Genomic DNA, 27098 nt, shown 5'->3' on the forward strand with positions numbered 1-27098 from the left:
AGCATATAGACTGAAGACAAAATAAACTGTTGGGGTAATTTACTGTCCATTACAATGGAAGCCTTAGCAATATCTGGGTGTTCTAAGAAGGGAGCTGAAAAGTTTGCTGAAGTGCTTTCCTTTCGTGGGAGCTAGTGGATTAGTAGCTTCACGAATCTACATTCTACACAATACTGAGTTACTGGTGAAATAACGAGTGAGAAGTCAATAGCTGAAAAACATTCCTTTTGTGTGTTTTAAAAAGTCATTGTTAGGTGACTGGTTTGTATTCTTTTTTTTTTTTAAGATTTATTTATTTATTTATCTTTAGAGGGGAAGGAGAGGGGGAGAGAAACATCAATGTATGGTTGCCTTTCATGCGTCCCCTGCTGGGAACTGGCCTGCAGGGAACCGGCCTGCAACCCAGGCATGTGCCCTGACTGGGAATCAAACCATGGGAATCGAACCTCCTTTGGTTCGCAGGCCTGTGCTCAATCCACTGAGCTACACCAGCTAGGGCTGGTTTGTATTCTTAATGGTAGTGAAACTAATCGTTAGAAAGTAGTGCCCTCAAAGATTTGTTCTTTGAAAGAGGAACAAGCCCTAGTTTAAAAGCTGTGAGTGATGGATGCTGAGCACAAAGGCTAGCAGAAATACATATCTTTCCAGGATTCTTACTAGGATTGTTTTTATTTCGGTTGGTGCTGGGGTTACAAGGTTGCATAGGTTTTCAATAGTCTCCTCCAATATTATTTTCCTCATAAGCTCTTTTAATTTGTGTGCGTGATTTTGAAATATGTTTTATGAGAACACATATATCACTTTATAGCAGGATGACTTATTTGTCATAAGTTTGTCTTGAGGATTAAATGAATGAATATATGTGAAGTGCGTAGAAGAGTGCTGGCGCATAGTAATATCTATAAGTATTTAATATTACCATACAATAATACCTTTAGTATTATAATTATACTACTCTTCGGAAAAGTAGCCAAGTATTTGCCCTGGCAAGGAGTAGTTAACGCCAGAGCACATAGGATAGAAATGCCTGATAAATATGCTTTGGCAGTGGCTTCCCAAGTATCTGTGTACTTCACTGTACCTTGCTAGTTTCTTTAATCCTGCCCACACCTTTATATAGGGTTAACTTCTCTTCAATTATCTCTTTGAGTGTATTATTCTTTTGACTCCCATATAAGTCAAATTTTGTTCTTCGAAGAGACTAAGTAGAAAATCTACCGATAAGATTACTAAAAGAGAAAAAATATTATCATGATCTTGTATATAGAAAATCCTATGGAATCCACAGTAAAACTATTAAATAAACAACTTAAACAAGGTTACAAGGATGCAAGATTGATATAAAAAATTTAATTATATATTTGTACACTAGCAATGAACTTTCAAAAATGAAGTTGAGAAAACACTTCCATTTATAATGACAGGCTTTCTATTTATAGAAGAAATAAAATACTAAGGAATGAATTTAACAGAAGTGCAAGACTCATACATGAACACCATACATCATTGCTGAAAGAAATCAAATAAGACCTAAATAAATGGAAAGAGATTGCATGTTCATGGATTTGAATACTTAACATTGGTAAGGTATTGGCACTCCTCACACTGATCTACAGATCAACACAATTCTATCTGAACCAAGTTGCCCCTCTTTTTTTTCAGGTATTGACAAGCTGGTCCTAAAATTTATATGGTATTGCAAGAGCCCATCATTACCAAAACAATTTGAGAAAGAACAAATTTGGAGGACTCTCACTTCTTACTTTCAAAATCTACTACAAAGGTATAGTAGTTAGAACAGTGTCTTCTTATTGGAAGAAGGAGAGACATATAATAAATGGAATGAAATTGAGGGTCCAGAAATAAATCCTCATAATTAAGGAATTATGGTCAAATGATTTCAGTTAAAGGTGCCAAAACGATTTTGTGGTGAAAGAAGTCCTTTTAACAAATGGTGCTGGGAAGTTGGATCCTTACCTCACATGGTATACAAAAATCGATTATAAACATATCATAGACCTAAGAGTAATTCTTATGACTATGCATCTCCATATCTCTCAGAAACAACTTCTATAACTGTTGGTAACCTTAGGTTAGGCAATGGTTTCTTAGATTCACACCAAAAAAAGCAGCAACAACAACAGAAACAGAGTAGATCATTTGGATTTGAATAATTCGAAAAGCTTTTGTGCTTCAAAGGATACCACCAAGGAAGTGAAAAGACAAACTATAGGAGAAATATTTGCAAATAATATATCTGATAAGAGGCCTATATCCAGGAAATAGAAAGATTCTTACAACTCTATAGTAAGAAGACAATCTAATTAAAAATGGACCAAGGGTTTGAGTAGGTGCTTTTCCAGGAAAGATATACCAGAGGACAACTGACACATGAAAAGATGGTCAACATCCTTAGTCATTAGGGAAATGCACATTGAAACCATGATGAGATGCCATTTCATATCCATTAGGATAGCTAAAATAAAAAAGACAATAATACCTGTTGATGAAGTGGAGAAATTGGAACGCTCATTAATTACTGGTGGGAATACAACCTGATGCAGCCACTTTGGAAAAAAATTCAGAAGTGCTTCAAAATATCAAAAACACACAGTTACTGTATGAACCAGCAACTCCACTGTAGGTATATATCCAAGAGAAATGAAAGCATATTTTCACACAAAACTTGGGCATGGATGCTCATGGCAGCATTGTCCATTATAGTGAAGAAGTGGAGTCAACCCAGATGTCCATCATCTGCTGAATGGATACATAAACTATGGTGCATGTATTCATAAGTAGAATGTCATTCAACTATAAAAAGGTAAGAAGTGCTCATACGTACTACAACATAGATAACATTTGAAAACATAATGCTAAATGAAAGAAGCCTGTTGTAAAAGACTACATATTATATGATTCCATTTACTATACAAAAAATCCAGAGTAGGAAAATCTATAGGGATGGGAAGTAGATTAATTGTTTCTAGGGGCAAAAGACAAAGTATTTTGTCTTTTGTCTTTTGGGTAATGTCTGCCTATGTGTGCGGGGATTCTTTAGGGGTCATGAAAATGTCCTAAAATTAAATAGTGGGGATGATTGCTTAACTCTGTAATTATAGACAACCCACTGAATTATACACTCCAAGACATATTACAAATTAAAGATGTAAAGATTGTTGAAAGGTTTTGGAGGTAGACCTGGCAGGATTTCTCTATTGATTAAATATGAGGTACGAGAGAAGTGATTCTAAAATTTTGGGCCTGAGCAACTTGCAGGGTCATCAGCTTATCTGGGGAAGACACTGGGTGAAGAACGTGGGTCTGGGGGTAAGGCTTGGAGTTCAGTTTTGGGCATGTTAAGTCTGAGATGTATATTGGGTATCAAAGTAGAGGTGTTGAGTGGACAGCTACACCTGAGACTGGAGGTCAAGGGACAAGTCTAAACTGGAGATATTCAAGTACATTTGGGAGTTCTTAGATTGTATATGGTATTTAAAATCACAGGGCTGGAGAAGTGTCTAGATCTTTTGTTAATTTTTAATTGCATTGTTTTTTTGGTGTTGAGTTGTTAAGGTTCTTAATATATTTTGGACATTAACCTCCTATCAGAGGTGTTAATAGCGAATGTGCTCTCCCATGCAGTGGTTGCCTTTTCATTACATTGACAGTTTATTTTGCTGCACAAACTAAAAGCTTTTTAGTTTGATGTGATCCCATTTGTTTATTTTTTTCTGTATTTCCTTTGTCTGTAGAGATAAATTGGTAAAAATATTGCTATAAGAGATGTCTGAGATTTTACTGTCTATGTTTTCTTATATGATTTTTATGGTTTCACAGCTTACATTTAGGTCTTTTATGCATTTTGAGTGTTTCTGGTGTGTGGTGTAAGTTTGTGGTGTAGTTTCATTTTATTTTCATGTACCTGTCCAAATTTCCCAGCACCATTTATGGAAGAAACTGTCTACTCCATTGCAGGCCCTGGTCTCCTTTGTAAAATATTAATTGGCCATAAAGGTGTGCCACTGTGTTCATTACAGTGTTATTTACAATAGCCAAGATCTGGAAACAGTCCAAGTGTCCATCAGTAGACGAGGGTATAAAAAAGCTGTGACACATTTACATGATGCAATACCACTCAGCTATAAAAGTGAACAAATCTTTGGAAACAGCATAGATGAACCTGGAAATTATTATGCTAAGTGAAATAAGTCAATCAGAGATAGACAAATACTATATGTTCTTACTTATATGTGGAATCTAGTAAACAAAATAATTTAATGAGCAAACTAGAAACAGAAGCATAGATATGTAAAACAGGCTGACAGCTGTCTAAGGAGCAGGGGGGTGGGAGACTGAAAAAATGAAGGGACTGAGCAAAAAAAAATGTGTATATATGCCACACAGGCATGGACAGCAGTGTGGTGATAGCCAGAGGGAAAGGGGGGGAAGGTGGAAGAGGGCAAAGTGGGGGTTGATGGTGGCCGAGACAGACTTGACTTTGGATGGTGAGTGCATGATGCTGTGTGCAGATGTTGTTTTATCGAGATGTACATTTGAAGCCTGTGCGGTTTAATAAACCAATGTCACCCAATAAATCCAATAATAGATAAATGAATAAAGTCATAAGACTGGTATGGGTCACTAAGAAAGTAGGTGTATATAGGTAAAAGAAGAAGTCCAAGACTAAAACTTGGGGAAGTCTGGTGTTAAGAGGTTAGAGTGGTTGCTTTAGTAAAGGAGACTGGAAAGAGGTAGCCAGAAGGGCAGATGGACAAAACACAGTGATGTCCTGGAGGCCAGGTAAGGATCTTTTCAGGGAGAGGGAGTGACTGACTTTGTCAAATGATGCTGACAAGGTCAAGTAAAATGAGATCTTTGAATTTAGAAATATACAAGTTGTGGGTGACTTTAGAAAGAGCAGTGTTAGAGCAGGTGGAAGTCCCCATTTTCTTGCTAGCTGGTGGCTGCGGGTCCTGCCCAGTTTCTGGATTGTTTGCATTACTTGCCTCATGGCCTTGCTTCTTCCATCCTCAGAGCCTACAGTGGCGAGTCAGGTCCTCCTCATGCTCTGAATCTTTACTGCCTCTTTTTCTGTTGCCATGTTTTTCTGGCCAGATAGTCTGACTTCCTCTTCTCCTTTAAAAAGCCCATGTGATCACATTGGTTCCACTCACATAATCCAGGATACTCTCCCCCATCTTAAGGTCCACCAATATAAGCATATATCTGTAAAGCTTCATTTTCCGTATAAAATAACATATTCATGGGGTCTTGGGATTAGGGTGTGGATACTTTGGTGAGGAGCGTTTTTATACCTAACACAGAAATTGTTAAAGGGTAGATTGTATTTGAAACCATAGGAATACAAAATATTGCCCAAGGATAGTGTGTGGTTATTTTCTGTATCTTCTGCTGGGAAATTACTTTATTCATCCTTGTTTTATATGCCTCAATCTTGGGTACCCAGAATTCTTCTATCACTTCAAGATTTGGGATATATGGAGAGGTATTTTACCAAGTTCTCAACAAGAGGACTGGTACCTGCTTTCTCGACCTTGTTAATCTCACGGATCTGTGGCCAAGCCCAATTTCTAACCATCCTTCTCCTCCTCTCAGCCACCTCTGCCTCTTGAGCTCTGCTGCTGCCCCGAGATTACGCCCCTCTTGGATCTAGGTGACTTATTCACCTTGCTCTGGAGCGGCCAAGCCTCCTTTTAGACTTTGTTCATTTTTGTTGGTAACGCTTTCTCAAAGTTCTGTTTTTTACTTTCTACCCATCCACTGGCTCTCTCCGTGCTTCATGCTGCAGTCAATACATCAGTGAGATCAAGCCTGACCAGTCTTAGGGGAGCTCATTCCAGTACCCGGGATCTTGGACTCAAGTGAGAACCTTAAACCCTTTGAGTGATAAGAGAGATGGCGGGAAAATAGAAGTCAACATCTGTTATGATGCCACGCAAACTCTGATTTTGAGGCTAAGAGCATGGGATTGAGAATCTGACATAACGGGGTTGCAGTCCCGGGCCTGGTATCCACCAGCTATAGACAATGTTAAGTAACCTCTTTTAGTTCTAATTTTCTCATTTGTGACACGGGGATAAAAAGATACCCTCAAAGGTTTGTTATGAGCAGGTGTACCCCGGTGCAGTATAGTAAGTTTTCGTTTCATCTTTTCTTTCTGGTTCTTTTAGAATAGGAAACAAAAGAAGAAATTAGAGTAAGAACAAAATAAGACATTTAGAATAAGAACAAAAACAAGAAAACATAGCTTATTGGTGTGATGCATCCAAATGTTTGTATTTGGATATTTTGAGTTTGGGGAAAAGAGCGCTTACACAGTCAGTGGCAGAGCTGGTGGGCCCCAGAGCAAATAGCAGGGTCTCATCTGTTTTTAGTGACGCTCTCAATCCAGGATATGTATTTGTAAACGTTGGTGTAGATGCCGACGTCCCCGCCCATGAAGTGTCCGACCTCGATCCCCTGGAGCTTGTTTTTGCAGACAACAGTCGCAACGGCCACCTCCTACCAGAGGCGGTACAGTGAGAGGGAGAGAGAGATTTGGTCAGAATCAAAGGCACACTTTAGTCCCCAATCTGGGTGAGTGAGCCAGTACTCACTGGCTAGAGGTAGCATGCTGGGTACTGAAAAGAGTACGGAAGGAGGAGACAGGAAGCTTGAGTCATTTATCTGGCTTGGCTGTCATTATCCCTGTGTGATCTTGAGAAGGTTAGAGAAAAACCTTCTGAAAACTCACATGTAAGATGAGTCAAATCCCACTTATCTGAACTAGTGAAGCCGGTTTCCATTTGTGAAAAGTCTGAATTATTTTTTTTTCAGCAATGCCCATTTTCCCTTACAGCTATGAGAGTAACAGTATGATTAACTGAAGGAACTGCAAGAAGCCCTTAAATGGACCAAGGCATTGGTACGGAGAGCCCATTACTGAAGAAGCCACAGCGGCTTGCTGCAGCCTTATCAGATTCTCCAAAAAAAAAAAATTGAGAGGATGAGGGCTTTCCATTTTTCTCAGTATCAAGATTAAGTAGTTAACTAGACACATACAAGTTCATGAAAGCTGAATCTAGAGGAAAGATTACCCCAAAAATCCGGCTGAACACTTTGACGAATTTAACACATAAGGAGTTCCTGTGGCTTCTCCCTTGCTCGGTGTTTTGGCACTCTTTATCGGACATCACAGGGGCCTCCAGGTTCTGCCTTAAGTCGGGGTGTCGGCCTGAGGGAATCAGGGATAAGGAAACCTTCCTGTTCACAGCTGTTACTTAGCCCCTCTGGCCACCACCCTCTCCTACAACTGGTGTTTTGTTTGTGTGTCTGAAGAAAATAAGGAATGAAGAAACAGGAGGAGATGACCCTGGGCATGGTTATGAGACTCACTCCTGAGGATTTTGAAGGAGCCTTTTTGTCTCTGTCAGAAGCAGAGTTTTCTTTCTATTCTGTGTCCAGTCTTGGAGGAAGAAGAGGTGGCTTGACTCAGGGTCTCAGAGGCCTTCTCTGTACGTAACATGAGCCTGTATGGGATGGAGGGGCATGGCCTCTTTAATGTGAACCATGTCTCTGACCGTCAGGACCCACGTCCTCCATACAGTTAGACAAGCTGTGGGTGGGGCATTAGACATCCTGAGAAAGGAGGAGCTTCAGACTCTGAGTGGGTCTCTTTTTGCTAGACCACTTGTGTAGTCTCTCCCTTCAGTCTCCCCAATCTCCTGTCCTCTCTTCTCAGTTATGTAGACATGAGTGCCCCTCTCAAGGTATAACTGATGACCCCAACTTGCTGTGGGGGTGCACTCACCAGTGTTGTCTCGGCTCCAGTCCAAACCCGAAAGCAGACAGACAGTGCCTGGCCGGACGTTGCTGGTGGCGAGGTCAAGGGGCTGGACTTTGTGGCTGAAGTTGGCTGATTTAGACAGCTTAATGAGCATGAGGTCGTCCTGGGGGTAGCTATCACTGTAATTCCAGTAGCGGATAATGTTGATGGGGCTAATAATCTGCTCTGTCCCATCTCTGACTCTGATCTTGAAATTTCCCAACATCACTTTCAGGCTTCTGGAGGGAGAAGGGTTTGGAAGTAATCACTATCAATACATCATCATCATCATCATCATCATCATCATCATCATCATCACCAAAGCCGATATTGAATGTTACCATGTGCCAGGAACTGTGGCAAGCTTTCCATCTGGATTTTGAGTTACCTCATTTACCACTCAACACATCTGTGGAGAGAATTCTATTTTTAATGCCCATTGTCTAAGTCATGGAGGCAGGTGAGAGTAATCAACCTTGCTCACACAGTCAGTAGTGCAGTCTTTAATTACTAGGTTCTTCAGAAGCGCCCTTAGTGCAGAGGAGAGGAAATTTACTCATGGCACCCGTTATATTACTCTCCCTCCCTTGCGGCTCCAGCCTATCCAGTTGGGCAGTTCCTTTCTGCTGCGGGTAAGGGAATGGCATGACCTGAGTGTTGGGTAGCTCCTGTTTGCTTCATCAGATCCACACCCAACCCTATGTTATCCTGCTCTGTACCTTTGGAAAGTGGGCTTTCCAAAGCCCATATATCGATGGGCTTTGTCCAGTAGGAAGCACTGCACAGTAACTGGAGGAAGAAGCCTGAGGCTGGAGTATTTATCCTCCCAGCTCCCTCTTCTGCAGCGTTGTCACAGATTGGCTGTTGGCTGTGTCTCATGACCACAGGTTACAGCTCATATAAGGCTGTCTCTCCATACGATTCCTTTCTCTCTCCTTTCCCCTACCCCCTCTCTAACCCCACTTGTGCTCATTTTCTCCTCGCCCATTCAGGTCTAGGGGTAGTAACTGTACCTTTCTAATACTAACTGTGGGAGTACTGAACCTATCTTTGTGTTTTTACTATTTCCTTTGTCCACACCTTTGTCATTAGTTCTTTTTAAAAATTCTCCTGAATTTATCTAATTTGAGCCTTCCTAAGTTAGCTACTGGTCCCTTAACTTCTGAAACGCATTCATACCACATATTGCTAGTACATAACTTGGACCAGCTGATGAGAGACTGAAGAGGCATAATATCTGGAACAGGGCTCTTCAATGGCAGCACTATTGACATTTGGGGGCTGGATATCTGTGTTGTGGGGGCTGTCCTGTGCATTGTAGGATCTTCAGCAGTATCCTTGCCTTGCCCTGGCCTCTGTTCACTAGTTGATGCCAATAGCACTGTCCCCCCAACTCCCAACTCTGTGATGACAACCAAAAATATTTTTGGGCTTTGCCAAACGTGCCCTGGATGTGGGGAGCATTGCCTCTATTTGAGAATCACTGACGTCGAATGAGTAGTAGCTATTTCAGGGGCGAGGGGAGGTGCCCAACACTCACGGTAAGTAGCAGTGAGCCGGGGCCAGCACCCAGTTTTCTCTGATGAGGACACCCACACAGGGGTTGAAGTGGGACCGGAGGTATGCCAAATAGGGGGCGTGGTCTTCCTGCTGCACAGCCAAGAGGGCAGAGGGGAGTGTCCCTGAGGAAATAACATTCTCCATACATCAGACATTCTTAGAACAAGCAGTAGCATCAACTGTTTCCTAGTCGAAAAGGAATATGTACAGTTTAAAAAAGTAATTGATTGGCCTGGAAATGTTTGTCATTTTCTTCTAACAAAAACATAAATTAAAATGATGTACCACGTTACCTAATATTTATAATAATCATTTTTCTTTAATGTTGATAAGATTCAATCCCAGAAAGCACACTGAAACTCTCATTAACTGCTCCATAGGAGTGGCAATTGATTCTAACTTTTTGAAAAGCAATTTGGAAATAGACATCAAGAATTACAAACATTCATCACCTGTGGCCTAATAGTCCCAGCCCCAAGAATCCATTCTACTGAAATAATCAGATGTAGATAAAGATTATGAATAAGTCTGCTCATATCAGCACTATCTATAATAGGTAAACATTGGAAACATAAATGTCCAATACAGTAATGTTGGACATTGAAGTGAAAAAGTACATGTACAAATGGAACCCCATACATATTCAAATTGTACAAATAATATTTATAAATATTAAACAGCAAAGAACATATTGGTACATTTTCTTTAAGTTAAAGATAATTAAGTGTACTAATTCAATTGTCTAAAAATAAGAAACCAAAATTAAATCACTTAAATTAAAAAAAATATATAAATAAAATAAAGTCTGGGAGTAAACTCAACCAAGTATTAGCATGCATTGATTGAGAGGTGGGATTATGAGTAAGGTTTATCTTTATTTTACTTTTTAATATTTCTAAATTTCTTGATGTGAATATGTAATATTTTTTATAAATAAATTATTTTTAAAAACTTGAGATGAAAGAGAAAAAAGGCTAATCCTAGGATCAGAAATAAAGTCCTGTTCCTGTGTGGGCTGCCCTCAGTACTTCTTTAATCCTCCCCAAGTTTAGCTAGAACGGCTTCTCATGTAAGCTCCTCTGTGTGGTCACAGTGAAAAATCCAGGGGAAAAAAGGCAGAGTATTAACAAGGATAAAAGACACTGAGCTCTTGGATTTGTTTAACCTTCACCATGACCCTATTATGTAGGCAGGAATATCCCTGTTTTGGCCCCAGAAACTGAAGCCTAGATGATTGATTAACTTGTCCAGCTGGTGACGTGACCCAGGCAGTCCAGTGTCGCCAGCGAATCCTGCCTTCAGAACCTTCTGGAAGTCAGGGAGTGTGGGGACAGGGCTCTTGCATTTGATCTTTTGTTCCCCCTTCTCCCTTCCCAGCATTCTGAGTTTCTAAGCTTTTGATGTCAAAATGAGCTCTGTCCTTAGGGCTACCTGGGACTTTCCCGTGGGTGATAAGGCCCACATTTTTAAAAAACCAGAGGGAACACTCACAGTTGAGTATTCGTCAAGGTGGGTGTACACCGTGAAGCATCCCACAGCTTAGCCCTGGAAGAGTGGCCTCAGCCTGTCCCGAGCGCTGTGGATGGGGTATAAGAAGCAGGGGGGACCCTAGTTCTGCTCATGACCCTTTTTTTTGCGCCCTCCACACATCATGCGCCTGTTTGCCTCACTTCATCCTACATTAACCTCTGCCTTATGGAGCAGAAGTCATAGATACATACCAACAAGGACACTCAAACAGAAGATAAATCTCATGGCGGTCCAGATCTTTCCCTGTGACATGTAGAAGATCAGCATAGTATGGAACTTGCGGCTCAGTCTTCTCCTTGAGAACACCTGGGAGAGTCAGTGGCTATGGTTAGGCACAGGGGCACATGACAGCGCGGGGCGGGGGGAGAAAGAGGGTTCTAGATGGACAGCTGGAGGCCCTTCTGCTTCAGGGGGTGGGGCACTGCACCTCTCTTGGAGCCTTTAGGGAAGGAAAAAGAAGCCTAGTTCCCAGGCTTCTCAATCCAGGCCCCTCTCCCTGCTGTTCCTGGAGGCCCCTCTGACTAAAGGCAGCTCAGCTGTCTGGGAAAGGGAGCTCAGGCTCAGGACTAATATTCCGCATGGAATTTCTGAGGCCAGGACTGTGGGGGGCAGGATTCTGCACCTTAGCTCAAGAAGACAGTGTCCCCAGGTTTGCTCTGAATCCCCTCATAGTTATTTATACTCCCCCTCGGCCCCTCCCTTCTTTATTACACTGGCTTCATCTTTCCCTGTTGATCACTCTTTCATCACTCAGTCATCACCAGCTGGGGTGGGTGGTCCTGACCAACAGCCTGGAGCTAAGGAAATGTGGAAATGGGAAGCACTCACTGAGCAGTTCTGATGTTTGGAGAATGTTTGAATTCCAGATTACTTATGTTGGTGACAGTTAAGAAGGCAAGACCTCTAAGCGCTTTTTCCGTGCTATCCTGGGATGATTGAGAGCGCACGCAGGAAGAGAAAGAGCCGTCCTGCTAACAGCTGACACCCACTGAGTACTCACCGAAGGCCGTGCACCGGGCTCAGTTCTCACAGACGTTGTTAGTGATCATTTTATAGTAAGTTAGTCTAATATGATGTAAATCAGTCACACTCCATATCACTATAACCCTTTAGATTTTCTTAAACCCATAACCTCACTCCGATATCTCAACAACCCTAGAAAGGGAAGACAGGGCTGGGCTGGTATCATTTATTTTTTCCAGAGCTGTAGGTGACAGAACTGAAATGGAGAATTTGAGTAATTTTCTCAAAATCATACCTGGCTGGGAAGACTAGATGGAGAATCTAGATCTTATTAGGTATGCGCGACTTTTCAACCATTTGCATACTCACTTGCACATTTGCATACAGCCTCTAGGCTGTAGCTGATCGACCACTGTTGCGGATCTTCCCAAACTCCCCGTTCCCGCCCACAGAGTCCCCCAGGTGTGAAATGAACACCAGACATGGCGAGAACTTTGCTGACATTTCAGTGGACACAGAGGTGCATCGTGGAGTAGGGCTGGTTTATGAAACACAGGGTGGGGCAAAAGGAGGTTTACAGTTGTTCACATGGAAAATAATACAATAATTAATAAACAACAATGCAAGAATAAACTCTGTTTCACATACTCACAACCGCAAATCCACTTCTGCCCCACCCTGTATGCCGAGGTTTGAAGACAGCATGGAGTCGTGAAAGGTTTTCTGTGGTGGGTGCCAGGATTAGTTCACACAGGTAAGAAGTTGAGGAAGAGATAGGTTTACTCTACGGTTGTTTTCCCAGATCTTTGGGAAATACTGTGGGCCAGGAAGGGAGTTGGAGGCCTGGTTCAGGAGTGTGAGGGCTAAGAACAGAAAAAGCAGGGTTTCTGTCTAGGAGGAGCTCTCTAAAGACAACAGACTGTCTGCAGGAGGTTGGCACTGGGAACCACTTCGTGTCTCTGAAGTTGACATTGGCATCCAATTCCGCATCTTCGAATGCCCCTTAGAGGCCATTGCTGGCATCTTCAGGCCCCTGAAATACAGCACATTAAAATGATACCCCTCTTTCCTCCAGCCTTTCAAATGCATTCTTTTACCTGCTTTCCTTATTTTGGGAGATAAATGTGCCCTGCTTGTTAGATTCCTCTCTTTTTCTCACCACTGAATCCCAAAGTCCGTGCTCATTGGAGGGATCTCGAAAATCCACTCATGCCTTTCCATTCTCGCTGTTGCCTAGTTTCCTTCTTAAAACTCTTTGGTAGCTCCCTGCTGCCTAAAGACTAAACATTAAGCTGTGCCTTAGGGGCCTCCCCTGGACTCTCATCTCTGTCACCCTCTCTTCTCATCCCCCTGCCACCCCTTCCCACCTGCCCACCTCACATGCTTTTTTTGAGACCTACCAAAAGTGTGAGTTTTCTTGTTTTAATGCCAATACCTTTTTATATGACTTTAGCCTTTGAATTCTTCCTTTAGTTTGTCACTCTCATTTGTTGTTTTCATTTTTGTCTTTGGATACTGATAGCTGATATGGACATTGCTCTTCAAGTTTCTCTTTGAAAAAATAACTTGAGAATCTGATGGATGGATGGAGAGTGTGTGTGTAATAGTCAATTTTTCCTCATATGTTTGTAAGTGATTTACTATTAAGTTCTTTGTCTATTAATGTTATAACAGACTCTGCGTACATACGGAGACATATCAATCCCTGGTCCCATTCCACAGGATATCTCAAATTTATAGGACTCTAAATCTATTCTTGTTTCATTCTGCCATCCGATTTTCTATTTAAGTAATATTCTTGTTCTATTTTGCCACCAGAAATAAATTTGAAAAAGACAGTTACTGAGAAAGTTGAGGGAGAGAGAGCATGTGCAAGTGAGTATGCAAATGAGCATGTGTGGACCGTGTCCGGGAGGGCAGTGTGGTCAGGACGGATGGAAGGATCTGATGGGCCACTGCTGTGGGCCTCGGTGGGGAACTTTCATTCACATGAGGTGTGTGGCTGTGCGATATGAATCTGTGCAGGTGAAGCAGTTCTGAGGGGCATGGGCTGAGTGTGACATGTGCATAAAGGGGAACGGAGTCACACAGAGGGTGGGGACAGCTCTGCTTCATCAGAGTAGCCCAGAAAGAAGAGGGGTCAGGGGGGACCCCTCGTGTAGAGGGAGGGGTGCAAGTCACACTCTGTGAGGAAGGAACTGGTGAAAAGAACTGTGAGGCAAAGGAAGGAACTTGGGATGAATTTTAACTCCACGGAGGGTTCACTTGACTCCTTTGGAATTCTTTCCCATAGACGAGGCAGATACAGCCCAGGTCTTGAACTCATCATCCCACTGGACAGACTTCGCTTGGACCGAGAAGATTTCCATGTGTACTGTCCTTTTTTTACACTGAGGCTCAAGCCTGGAAGGAAAGTCTTCTAGACTACAGACTTTCATAGAGCCCTCACTCCGGTTCTATCCCCTGCACTTTCTCCTGCTCTTCAGAATCCCCACGATAAGTTCTAAACCTGCTTTGTGTCGGTTGGTTTCCACTAGGTCCTTATCTTCGGAACAGGATTCAGGCATCGACATGAAGTGTGTGCTAGTAGTCTTGCTGATGGTGACGGGTGAGTGACTGAAGCTATCTCTTTGTCAAGTTGATTGGGACTCTGTGGAGGGAGGGTGAGGCTGTGGTGCTTTAGTAGAGGGAGAGCTGGTGGATCAGAACATGAGAGCTTAGGAAGTGAGTGATATACTAGTCATCTCATGTCCAGGCTTGGCCGTTTGTTGTACCTGAGTAAACCTTTTTATTATGGGCTGGAAACCTCCTCTGAGTTTCTGATGACCTTCTTGGGCTGCAGTATGGAGGCATGCCAGCAGCGAGGATGGAGAGAGGATCCTGGAAGGGGGAATTGGAATTTATAAAAGACATAAAAAGCAAAAACAGCTGATATTTTGCTGTAAGGTTCAAAAGGAAAAAGTAGATCTTGTCCTTTGGGCATTAAAACATAATGTATAGTAATAATCACCACCAGCACCATAAAAGCATATACTTATATAGCACCTATATAATGGACGCTGCCCTGTTTTCTACACATTAACTCATTTCATTCTTATTTACAACTTTGTGAGATAAGTGTTCTAATTTTATCGATGAGGGAACTGAGGCCCAGAGCAATTAAGTAACTTACTATAATGAAATTAGTACAGCTCTGTAATTAGGCAGTAATGCTCTTCTGCTTCATAGTTAAGTGGTTTTGGACAAATAGCCTATCCTCTCTGATCCTCAGTTTTCTTATGCAAAACATGGGAAAATAATGTCTATCTTTTAACAATGCATAATGCTTCCTAAACCTATGTTAGACTGAATGTGGTGAACCACGTTAAGTACGGTAGGGGACCGGGGTTTTTTTGTTCACACAGAGAAACCAGCAGGTGTGAAGGTGGGAGGGGTGACATGATCAGAAGACCACCTGTGCAGCTGGAGTGCAGAAGCAGCAAGTGGAGTGAGAGTCAAACCGCAGAGGGTCTTTCGTCCTTGGTTTTAGAAATGATCCTGGTGGCAATAGAAAGCCTTTAAAGAGTCTTAAATATGGGAGTTACATGACCACATTTATGATTTAATAAGGTTCATGTGACTTCACTCAGCATGATTCTCTTGAGATTTTCCCAAGCTGTGTTCATATCAATAATTTGTTCCTTTTTATTGTATTATTCCATGGTATGGATGCACCACAGTTTGTTGAATTACTCACCCAATAAAGGACATCAATGAATAAATCTGCTACATTAAAAAAAAAAGTTATTGTTGTTCAAGCACAGTTGTCTGCATTTACCCTCCACTCCCCCCACCCCAGCCATCTCCACCTTCCTCCCCTGCTTCTACCTCCCCTTGGTTTTGTCCATGTGTCCTTTATAGTTGTTCCTGAAAACCCTTCCCTCCTTCCCCACCATTATCCCCTCCCACCTCCCCTCTAGTTATTGTCAGATTGTTCTTAGTTTCAATGTCTTTGGTTGTATTTTGCTTGTTTGTTTTGTTGATTAGGTTCCACTTAAAGGTGAGATCATTTTCCCCAATGAGGAAAGGACAGTCTTATCAGTGAAGGTTGTTAGGTAAATGGGATAACCACAGGCAGAAACATGAAAATGGACCCCTTGTCTTACACCACCCACAAAAATGAACTCAAATGGATTAAAGACTTAAACATAAGATCAGAAACAATAAAATTCCTAGAAAAAAAACACAAGGAAGAAGCTCCAAATTGATTTTCAGATGTTGAGAGATAACATTATTGAACATTCATTATATGCCAAACCTTCTTCCAAACAACTTAAATATATTAACACATTTAATTCTCAAAACAACCCTAGGATAGAAGTTTAAGATCTCAGTGTACAAATAAGAAATTAATATATAGAGATTTACATAATTTGTTTAAGTTCATACTAATAGTAATGATAGAATCTCAACGTAGGCACCTATTTTCAGAGAATAAGTATTGTACTGAATTTAAGTGCTCATCTGTACCAAGTATCTCTTCCTACATTCTCACATCAGAATTAAAGTTTAAATTTTCATTTCTGGAGTCATAATAACTGGCCCCAGAACGACCCTACAGTTGATTAATAGGAAAAGTCAAGGAGATGTGGGAAAGGCTGCATTGCTGAGACTGGAAGGAGCCAAGAAATAGTAAGCTCTTAGGAGACTGGACATGAACAAGGATGTCTAGAAAGAAGTAAGGAGGTCATGTAGAGAATAAGTGCATACATGGGATTTGGAATTCGATAGACCAAAGTCTAAATCCTTGAACCAGCCATCATACACTATTTATATGGCCTCAAGGAAGTTTCCTAATGTTAGGTTCTTAATCTGTAAAATAATCTAAAATTGATCCACCCAACAGTTTTTTTGTTCTGTGAAAATTTAAAAAAAAATTTTTTTAAAGTATGGGGCATGCTCAGTACAGTGTTTTTATAGTATGATCTTCTGGCACCATAAAGCATGGTAAATGTTGATATAGTCTGACACTGGCATCCCAAACTCTCCATAACCACCCTGTTCTCTTTGATCAGCTGGAATGTCTCTTGATTCTCTTCTCTTCCTGTTCCAGGTGCTGTTCCATGTGCAGGCACGGGAGAGTTCAATCATATGTTCTACGTATTATATCTGAAGTCTAGTTACCAGCCCTGTGTGGGGACTCTGATTGCCCCTCAGTGGGTCATAACAGCTGCACACTGCTTCTTACCGTGAGTAATGGGGACCAGTCCGCTCTGTTCCAAAGCTCCAAGGCCGGGACTCAACACCCACCCCCTGGGGAGTTATAAATAACCTGTGCTAGTCAGGAAATCCTAGGGCTGTGGTGGCTAACAGGGCCTCAGTTACTCCGATAGAAATGGGCTGAGGAATGCCCCACATTTTTATGTTTAACATGTGCAGAAGGAAAACTACTGTGTATGACATCTTATATATATGTAATAATAATCGCGCAATCATTCTATTAAGATTTATCCACAGTGCTAGGTGTATGACTATATTTCATTTTTTATTGCTGTATAACATTTCAGTGTAAATATCACACAACTTGTTCTTCCTTTTCCTGATAGAGATTTGAGTTATTTCTAGTTTTCTGTCACTGTATTTTGAACATAGTTACTGTAAACATATCTGTACCATGTTTCTTAAGGATATTCTTGTATATACATCTACAACATTTATATGTGTTGGTGTATACATGTATTGGTGTTTATCTACAAGTATTGCTCTAGAGTTATGTACCAGTCATATATACAGTATATACAGTCGTCCTCCTTATCTGTGGTTTTGCTTTTCATGGCTTCAGTTACCTGTGGTCAACTGTGGTTTGAAAATATGAAATGGAAACATTCAGAAATAAGTAATTCATAAGTCAAGGCAAACATACTTGTATTCTAAAATAATTATTTTGTGATCAGACAGTGTGATGTTTATAATACTGTGTTTTTTAATATAATTAAAACTTGCTCTTTGGACCAGTATGGAGTCAATTTTTATAAACCTTCCTCATGTGCTTGAAAGAGTGTATACTCTCTGATCTTAGGGTGGAAAGTCTTAATATGTTAAATGTATTAAACTCTTAATTGTGGAGTCCAAATCTATAATCTTACTAATATTTTCTTGCTTGATATTAACAATTGAGAGAACTGCATTGAAATATTCTCTAGTATTAATAGAATGGTCAAAATAGTTTCATAAGTTTATTAGAGATATATTTCAGGTTATTTTGTTAAGTATCTGTAAATTTAGGTTCATTTATAAATTATGTACTTTGTACCTTCTTGATAATATTGAATATGTTATTATGTTATTGATTTTACTCAGAGAGACAAGTTTTTGTCTTAAAACCTTTTTAGCTAGACATTAACATACCAGCCCTGGTTTTCTTTTGCTTAGTATTGTCCTGGTATATAATTTTACATCTTTTCTTTACATCTTTCTGTATCCTTTTGATTTAAGCATGTCTCTTAATTTACATGTAGCAGGATTTTTGAAAAGTGCTATATTACAATTTATGTCTTTTAACTGGTGAGTTTAGGCCTTTTATATTTATTTTGATTATTGCTATATTTGGACTTGTTTCTGCCTATTATGAATTTCTATTCTGTTTATGTTAATCTGAAAATACTTTTTGCCACTTTACTAGATTAATGTTTTTAGATAACTTTCAAATTTAATTTTTTAGGAATATATGCACGCTATTTCTGTTCCTTTAGCCATTGCTTTATAAATTTTAATATGGTTATTTAATGTAGCAAAGTCTAAAGTTAAACAATATCTTGATGCCTTCCTCATGTCCCTTCTCAGGTATATTCCATCCATATCCCTCAGAGGCAACCATTATTCTGGTTGTTTTTATCCACCATAGTTTATCCACTCATGCTTTTGAGTTGTTTTAAGCCAAAATTTACTCACCATAATTTACCATAATGAGATAGTCATCTATTTATCATGAACTCTCTTCAATATAAACTTCTGTATTTACTTACAAACATATTTTATGGTAAATTAAAGTAAATTCTTAAAAGAAGGGGAAAAGGGAAATAGAGGAAGAAAACAGAAATTGTAACAGGGGACCCATTTTATATAGTTATTAAATTAACACTGTAAACATGAGTGCTTTTCCTTCTACAAGAAAGGAGAGTAATCCTAGAAACAGAAAAGGCCAATTTGACAAACACAGGCATACGAGAGACCTGTTACAGCTGATTTAAACAGTAAGTCAGGCCTAACGATTTCATGATTCCATCATGTTCTGTCATTGAAACGCCAGTCTTTATTAATCCCCCAGGGCATGGAAATGCAGGAGGTGATCCAGTAAGTGCTGTCTGATTTAGATGGTCAGGAGAGAATCTTATCATGAGGGTTTCTTTCCTTTTTGTTCTAAAGTGTGTTCAAATGAACAATCTTGCTCTTGTCAAAAGTTCCCCTAAGGGGCTGCTGCAATTCCCTGTTGTCGCTGGGGAATTACACCATTTAGAGAGGCATTTACATGTTTGCTACTGAGGACCAGACAGACTGAGATGATCCCACAAGAACTACAGCGGTCAGTAAAAACAACTTGGCAAAGACCAGTCACTCACAACTGGGGCCCCGCAAAATCCTTCACCACAAAAAGCAGATGAACATAAAGACAAGGTAAAAACAAGACAAAGGAGAGCTCTTAGAATGTACAGTGTCTTATAAAATTGACCCCGAACAAAGTTCATCTAAAGGATGCTGCTTTGATGAGATCTCCTAAGCTTCTTAGACCATGGGGTTGCCTGAAGGATAGTCTTATTGGGCCCATTCCTGTCTTATCATCTTAGACTGTATTTTATGTACTCTCAATGGAATGACAAGAACACACTGAGAGGCGAGTGGTATTGTTGTTAGGAGACAAAGTAAACTTGGCATTTGGAAGGTTAGCAAACAAATTAGTGCTCAGTTCCCAGTGTGGTACTCAACCTTACTGTCATGGTTGCAGAGATCCCTGAGTCAGAGACCCAGGGGCCTCAGGGAAGTATCCTGTTCTGCATTTAGGGTCCTGAGCCATGGTAGTAAGTGGATATTAAATGGATCTCAGTGGAACATCCAAGATTTTTTACTGTTGTTCTCCTAAAGGACCACCAGAAAAAGTTGTTGATTCAGCAAAGTTTTTATAGCAATCAGTAGAGCATAATTGGGGGGGGGGTCTGCCCACAGGGCCACCTGGCCATCACAGATAAGAATGAGTCTACCAAGACATGATCTTCTTGGGGAGGAAAGGTGGCCAATCTCTCAAAGGAGAAGGGCCAAGAGCCTTTTCCTCAATGGGCTTTTATTGGGATCAATTTGCACAGGAATATAGGTAAAGCTCATTAATCATTGTCAGGCAGTAAGGATCAAACAATAGATAGCATACTAAGAACTATGAGGGCTTATTCTGAGTCAGGGTCTGTTAGCTAAAGGGCTACAAAACTTTGGGAAACAAACTCATTTCCTGCTTGGGCCTTTATCATTTAACTAAGAGCATTCTTAGCAAAGCAGATTTCACAGGATTTTATATATTCTTCCTTAGGCCTGATCACCCTGAGGAACCCACTCTTTCCAGCACAGGACTATACCACCCTCTGTCATTATATCAGGCAGGAAGTAAGGCCGCCAAGAGAATAGGAGACTATTCTATTCGCAGACAGAATGAGGACTCAGGCTATGTCAATGATGAGGGGTGAGGGTCCATCACCCCCTTTTGCTATAGCGCCCCAAGTCCTTCCCTGGAGTCCCCCATGATCATGCCTGTCTTAGGTCATCCCTCCCTTGAGAAATCTTACCCATCATTGGCTAACCCATCATGCATTGGGGCCAAGCAGGGTGAAGTAAAAGGGGCAGAGGTGGTGCCCCACCAGGGAGATAAGCTTTGTCTCCTTTAGTGGCTTATGGTCTGAAGGTTGCTCACTCAGCCTTAGCCATGTGGGGGGTGGAGGGTGGGGGGTTACAGCTTTTGAAACCAGAAAGGGCAGTTCCCAACACATAATATATTCAGATGGTCTTCCCTGGCTTTAAAATATTTCATCTCTCTCTAAGCCATAACCTATTTTCCTTGTACAATCACACATTTATTTTTCGCTCCTACTTTCAAAGAGCACTCTAATAGAATTTACTACTTTCATACAAGCCTTGACTATGTATTTGCATGCTTCTTTCATCTTTCTTGGTCTGGAATTGGAGCTACTCTCTGGAATTACTCGAAGAGCAGAGCCCAAGCCATTGCACTGATTGACTGCTCAATTTGTAGAGTACACAACCTACATGACCACCTGTGATAGCTACACATAAAAGGCCAAATGGACAGAGATAAGAAGAGAAGGTCAAATGGGTTATTATAGAAGAAAAACGGTGTGCATGTGTTTGAGTGTGTGTGTGGAAGAGAGATTAGCCTCATGATGTATGACAGCATCAAATTTTTTTGTGTGTCCATTTTCCAGAGATCTTCAGGTTATCTTTCATGGTGGTTATCGAAGTTTCCAAGACACTACTGGGGAGATGATACCTTATAAGAAGATCTTCATTCACCCAAACTTCACTGTTACATCTCCAAAAAGTGACCTGATGCTGATAAAGTTGTCTGTGCCTCTCACCTTCTTCTCCAATGACACTTTGCATTTACCTGCTCTCCTGAATGATGAGGTTAAAGATTGCATGATTCACACCTGGTTACAGACTACAGATTTTTTTGGTGAGTGGCTATCGAAAGGAAGAGTTAGTTGTGTTCTTAGGTATATTGCATCTTTAGGCTCTCTGAGGAATTAGGGGAAGGACTTGAAAATTGGAGGCCTGGTGCCAGATTTCTAAGCACAGGTGTGAAGCTGAAATAGAGCAACACTATTGGCTGTGTAAAGTAGAAGGGTGATCTCCTTTAAGCCTTTGGGAATCAAATCCTAAATCGAGCTGTTACGTGTATGTATCACATTGGCACACGCCGCAGAGGGCTGGGATCCTGGGGTCTACATTTGAATATTGGTTCTGCCATTTATGATAGGGTTATTGACACATCACTTAACTTCTTTGAATCTTAATTTGAAAATTTGTGAAAGTCCTATTTTCCTTTTGCCTAACAGGAGTGATATTGTGATGATTACATCAATAATAACTACCATTTTTTGAGCACTAATTATGTACTAGGCACTAAGTCCCCTGTACATATTATTCAGTTGTTATCATGTAGATGTGTTATTGGGGTATATATCTTTTAAAAAATATTTATTTATTTTTAGAGAGAGGGGAAGGGAAGGAGAAAGAGCAGAATAGAAACATCAATGTGTGGTTGCCTCTTGTGTGTCCCCTACTGGGGACCTGGCCTGCAACCCAGGCATGTGCCCTGACTGGGAATTAAACCAGTGACCCTTTGCTTTACAGGCCTGTGCTCAATCCACTGAGATATACCAGCCGGGGCTAGGGTATATATCTTTTAATTGAGAAAATCAACACTCGAAGATTAACAAATTGTCCAAGGCCATCACCTTGGTGATGGCATAGCTTGGATTCAGATCTTGCTTGCTGTCTCTTTACCAACCACCCCTGGAGGCTGCTGGCCCATTAGCGATGATAGACTGAGCAGGAGGATGTGTTTAATTCATGGGATTTCCACTAGTTCTTCCCCTGAGTCCATTTCAACTGAGGAGAAGCCCTGAGGGAGGCGGGGGCAGCATGCCTTATGATAATGCAAACCGGAATGAAAATCTCTTGTTTCTCGCGCTTAGGAAATACAGTCAGCACCCCATACAGCATGCGAACTCAACTGAATCCTCATTTAAACTGCAGAAGATTACTGGATGGAAAATTCCTTCCAGACATGTTCTGTATGGGAAACACACTAGGCAGCAGGGATCCATGCCAGGTACCTTTCCTTATCTCATTTGTCCATAGGCTCCGTAGCTCTTTTCTGTCTTTGTGTCTGTTACCTGTCATCCTTCACCAAGGGTATGGGATTTACAGTTAGTTTAGAGCTCAGAGAGAGAGGAGCTGAAGACAGTGCAAAGCTACCTGCCAGCTACTGCTTTGAAATGTCTGTCTGGGGACTGCTGGGAGGTGGGGGCAGTTAGTGCAGTGGAAAGGAGCTGTCACATACTTCCTTATATGCTGGGCTCCTTTGCATGGCAAAGAGAGTGGCTCTGATTTTTGTTCGGGTGTTGAGCGATCCTCAGGTGGGAGGGAAGTTCTGATCTCCTCTACTCCGTCTGGCAGGTGGTCGCCGCTGCACCTGCCATATGTGGCAGTGAATTACAAGGAGTTATGTCCTGGGCAACAGGATGTATTCTGACAGGACACACCATGGTCTTCACTGACCTCCACAGCTACAGTCCGTGGATCAAGAACATCATTTCCACAAAATAAGCTCACCTCATGCTCCACTGACGCCCTCACACACCAGCCGACCTGTGGCCACTCCATGCGTGTCTCCATCCCAGGCTTCCCTGGACCTGGGCTGGACTGGAGTTTCAAAAGAGATCAGCGCTGACTCCTGGGTGTTGTCATGGCTCTGGTTTCTTTAACTGCTTGCTTGCTTCCCCCCAACCCGTGTGAGTGAGTGTTTATAACACCAAAAACATAAATGTTGGTTTCACGAAGTGGAAGCCACCCAGGAAGCTTTTGGGATTCTATTAGCTCAGATATGTCTTTTAAAATATTATCTGCTTTATCCTAAAAACAAAAAGGACAAGTAGAAATGAGGGGCAATAAGCTACCAGGATTCTATTGGGGCAAGATTATAAACCACATACCGCACGGCTGAACAGTGATTTGCTGAAAATTGATTAGATGTTTTAGCAATTCTTTTAAAGACCTTTCCTGGTTCAGCGTGAGTGTGTGTGTGTGTATGTGTTTGTGTTTGTGTCTATGGGTGGTTGTAGTGGTTTTCATTAGCTACTTAAAAGATCTATAGAACTCAGGTTTTGCTTACGTTTGCTGAGGCTACACCAAGGTCAGTGCAACCACAGCGGTAAAGCAGATCCCTCGTTCTGAAGATCACGATGCATGTCTGTATATATCAAGGAGCATTGGGATTTTCAGTTGCCAAAACTTTTCTAGAAATGAGGATCTGGGGGATTTCTTGTTTATTCATTCACACATTTATTTCTCTCTTAACAAAAACTTACTGAAAAATTACACCATGTTAAAAAGTGCACCGAACCTGTATGAAGACTAGAAAAGTGAATCCTGTCCCTGAACGGAACTATGAATTAGAAGCCACATAATTAGGACGAGACATAGTCACAGGTACCTGTAGTGCAGTGCTGAGCCTGCAAAGTTCTGGAGGGAAGGTAGGTACAGAGCACTTGGGCACTTCCAGAGAGGAAGGGATTATAGCTGGGAGGAAGAACAGCTTACTCGAAAGAGCTAGTCCATAAACTTCAGGTACAATATTAATGGACAAAGCTGGGCGGAGAGGGCATTCTGAGAGTCAGCAAAGTCTGAATTCAGGGAGATGGGGGCAGCATTGGGTAAGTAAGCATTTGGCAAACAGTAAACAGTCCAGAATGGGGAGAGTCAGGGTAAGTGAATGCAGAAGATTAGGTGCATATAACGAGGGTGGGTTTGGGTCACAGGGTGTAGGCTTAAAGGGGTGTAGACTTAATGGGGCATAGGCTGAGAGGCCCCAGAACCCCCCACGTCTCACTTGGGGGCTGGGAAAAGCAGCAGCACAGGGATTGAGAGTTATTTTGCACATCAATGATGGCAGACTAGCCTGTAGTCTGTGTGGAGCCAGGAAGGTATTTATGACTTTAACCCCTGATGTGGCTCAGGAGCAGCTCCTAGGTTACAGCGCCTGTGAGACAGCTTGGAGCTGGTTTGCCCCAAGCCACCGCAGGGCCACACCTGCCCGAATAAGTATGGCGGCCAAAAAAGGCAGAAAAAAATACGGGAGTGCTGGCAGGTGTAGCCGATTGTGGGAGGAGTCGGAAATGGGGTTATGAGGAAGAGCCTTGCCTGGGATTTAAACCCTGGTAAGGCAACCATGTGGAGACTTAACCACACGGTTTTAGGAGCAGAGAGGGGGCTCCTTTAACCATGTGGCTTAGGAAGCAGGAAAGCAAGATGCAACAGCGTGCAGAGCCCTCTCTTAGCTGTTTGAAAGAGTGCAGAAGAACTCCCTGGCTCACCACGAAGACGCGGTTTTGGATTAACAACGTGAGCCTAGCCAAATTCAGACTTCTGCTTTCTTTTCCTGAGATAGGATACCCCTGACTGGCCTGGTTTGGCAAGGGGAGGCTGGATTGTGTGTGTGTGTTTGTGGGTGTTTTAAAGTCCCCTAAAGGGACTTTAGGCTTTAACAGCGAGATTCTGCCATTACTTTAACTGGTATAACTTTTGAGTAACTAGTTCCTTTACTTTTCACTAAACTCTGGCATTGAGACCCACAATTCCTAACACTCAGTGGCAGGCAAAGACAATATTAATGGACACAGCAAAAAAAAAAAAAATGACCTCGGGGGAGGTGGGCTTGTTACAGCTGTATGATAGAAGCAATAGGTTATTCTTACGGTATTTGACATTTGCTCATCTCACTGGTTTGTAGGAGGGGTTGTCGCTAAACACTCCTGACCTCTTACTCTACCCCATCCTCTACTCCTAAAGGGAGGTAGACAGCTCTGTCTGTTTGATGAGTCCCAGGCAGAAACCAAGCTCATCCCCTTTTCCCTCCCTTCTCTGGCTCCTCTGAGAGATGATGCCCTAGCGCCCCATTGTGTGGGTGTTGCAGGGGCAGAGCTGCAAAAAGGTGGGCTCCGAGCCATGGAGGAGGAGGGGGGAAGCCAGCAGGTTTTATTTCTGCCTGAGGTGCATTGATCCCACCTATCCAAGCCTTGCATTTCAGCCAATTTTTATCAGTGATAGGCTGCAATATATTTATTTATATGCACCTGTTTATCTCCATCAGTCTCTTCCCCTTTTATGGGTGTTCTTGAGATGTGTCATCACAAGACATAATCCAAAAGTGTCAGTTTCCTATTAGCATAGAGCAGAATGAACCTTAGGCAGCCTCTGAAGGCCGAGGGATGGATGGATAGACACCCCCACCCTTCCCTTCCCTCTGTGAGCAGCCTTGAACCTGCCCTCAAAGGAGTAGGCTGTCAGAGAAAGCAGTTTTCTCTGTTCTGTCTGCCTCCGTCTCCCCGACAAATCATTTTGCCAAAGTTAGAGATGAGAAATGGTATCTCATGTAATTTTAATGTGAATTTCTCTTAAAATGAGTGAAGCTGAACATTATATTTGTAAGGAATGTTTGTTTATTTCTACTGCTTATTTTTATCAGCTTTTTGGTCTATTTTCTTGATTTTAAGAGGATTTTATAGATATTAATATTAGCTTTTTATTTGTGATATATGAGGGGGCATCCCCCTTCCGAACTAGAATTTATTTATAAAATGTGTATTTATTCTTACATGCTTAAACTTCAGTCACCTTCAGAGTACTCTCCGTTTGACACAATACACCTATGGAGGTGTTTTTCCACTGCTCAACACAGTTTTTAAATTATTGATTTTGATGCCTTTTAGTGCTTCTGCCATTTTTTGTTTCACCTCTCCCGCATCGGTAAGATGTTTCCCTTTGAGAAATTTTATCATCTGGGGAAACAAACAAAGTCGGTCCAGGTGAGATGGATAAATAGGGAGGATCTGGCACGGGGCATCTGGGTCACATGCTGTTTTTGTTCAAAAACTGCTGACCACTCAGTGCAGTGTGGGCAGGTGAGCTCGTAAATCACCCATCAGGAAATGGGCAAATGTGTTGAAAGAGTTTTCAAAAAAATTCACTGAAGCCAAATGCAGCCTCTCACAACAATACCAGCTGGTGCACTGACACAGACGGGTTCCTAGAACACTCACCTAGTCAGGGAAGCCTGTACTGCAAGGGGCCCACCGTCCAGAAGATAATTCCATTTTGGGGAGGCCCCCCTAGTACTTTACCAATATTTTCTCCAATTTTATCATTTGTGTTTGACTTTGCTTAAAGTTATTTTGACAGGCAAAAGTCAAACTTTAAAACCTTTTTCTGTAGTCAAATCTGTCATTTCTTTTATGCTTCTAGATTTTGTATCGCAGTGAGAAAATCTTTTTGTACTCTCAAATTTAAAGGAAATTTACCAGTTTTTTTTCCATTTTCAGGTTTTACATTTAGCCCTCATATCTGTTTGGAGCTTACTCTAGGATAAGATATATGGGAAAAATTCACTCAATATCTA

General features: G+C 41.6%; 2 protein-coding genes across 2 annotated transcripts; one reads left to right on the top strand and one right to left on the bottom strand.

The window, feature by feature from the left end:
• Window positions 1-6384: 6384 nt before the first annotated feature.
• Window positions 6385-11143, bottom strand: PRSS37 (serine protease 37). The gene is made up of 5 exons (XM_037138550.2): window positions 11110-11143; window positions 9369-9510; window positions 7814-8067; window positions 7101-7237; window positions 6385-6525 (listed from the first exon to the last, which is right to left on the bottom strand). Exons 1-5 carry the CDS (start codon window positions 11141-11143, stop codon window positions 6385-6387), a joined length of 708 nt encoding a protein of 235 aa, XP_036994445.1.
• A 3296-nt stretch (window positions 11144-14439) lies between these two features.
• On the top strand, window positions 14440-23251 carry LOC119044600 (serine protease 58-like). The gene is made up of 5 exons (XM_037139053.2): window positions 14440-14489; window positions 16974-17109; window positions 21343-21593; window positions 22618-22754; window positions 23102-23251. Exons 1-5 carry the CDS (start codon window positions 14453-14455, stop codon window positions 23249-23251), a joined length of 711 nt encoding a protein of 236 aa, XP_036994948.2. The 5' UTR covers window positions 14440-14452.
• Window positions 23252-27098: the final 3847 nt, after the last annotated feature.

The sequence above is a fragment of the Artibeus jamaicensis genome, unplaced genomic scaffold (assembly GCF_021234435.1).
Source record: "Artibeus jamaicensis isolate MK-2021 breed Jamaican fruit bat unplaced genomic scaffold, CSHL_Jam_final scaffold_2172, whole genome shotgun sequence".
In the NCBI taxonomy this organism is placed as follows: Eukaryota; Metazoa; Chordata; class Mammalia; order Chiroptera; family Phyllostomidae; genus Artibeus; species Artibeus jamaicensis.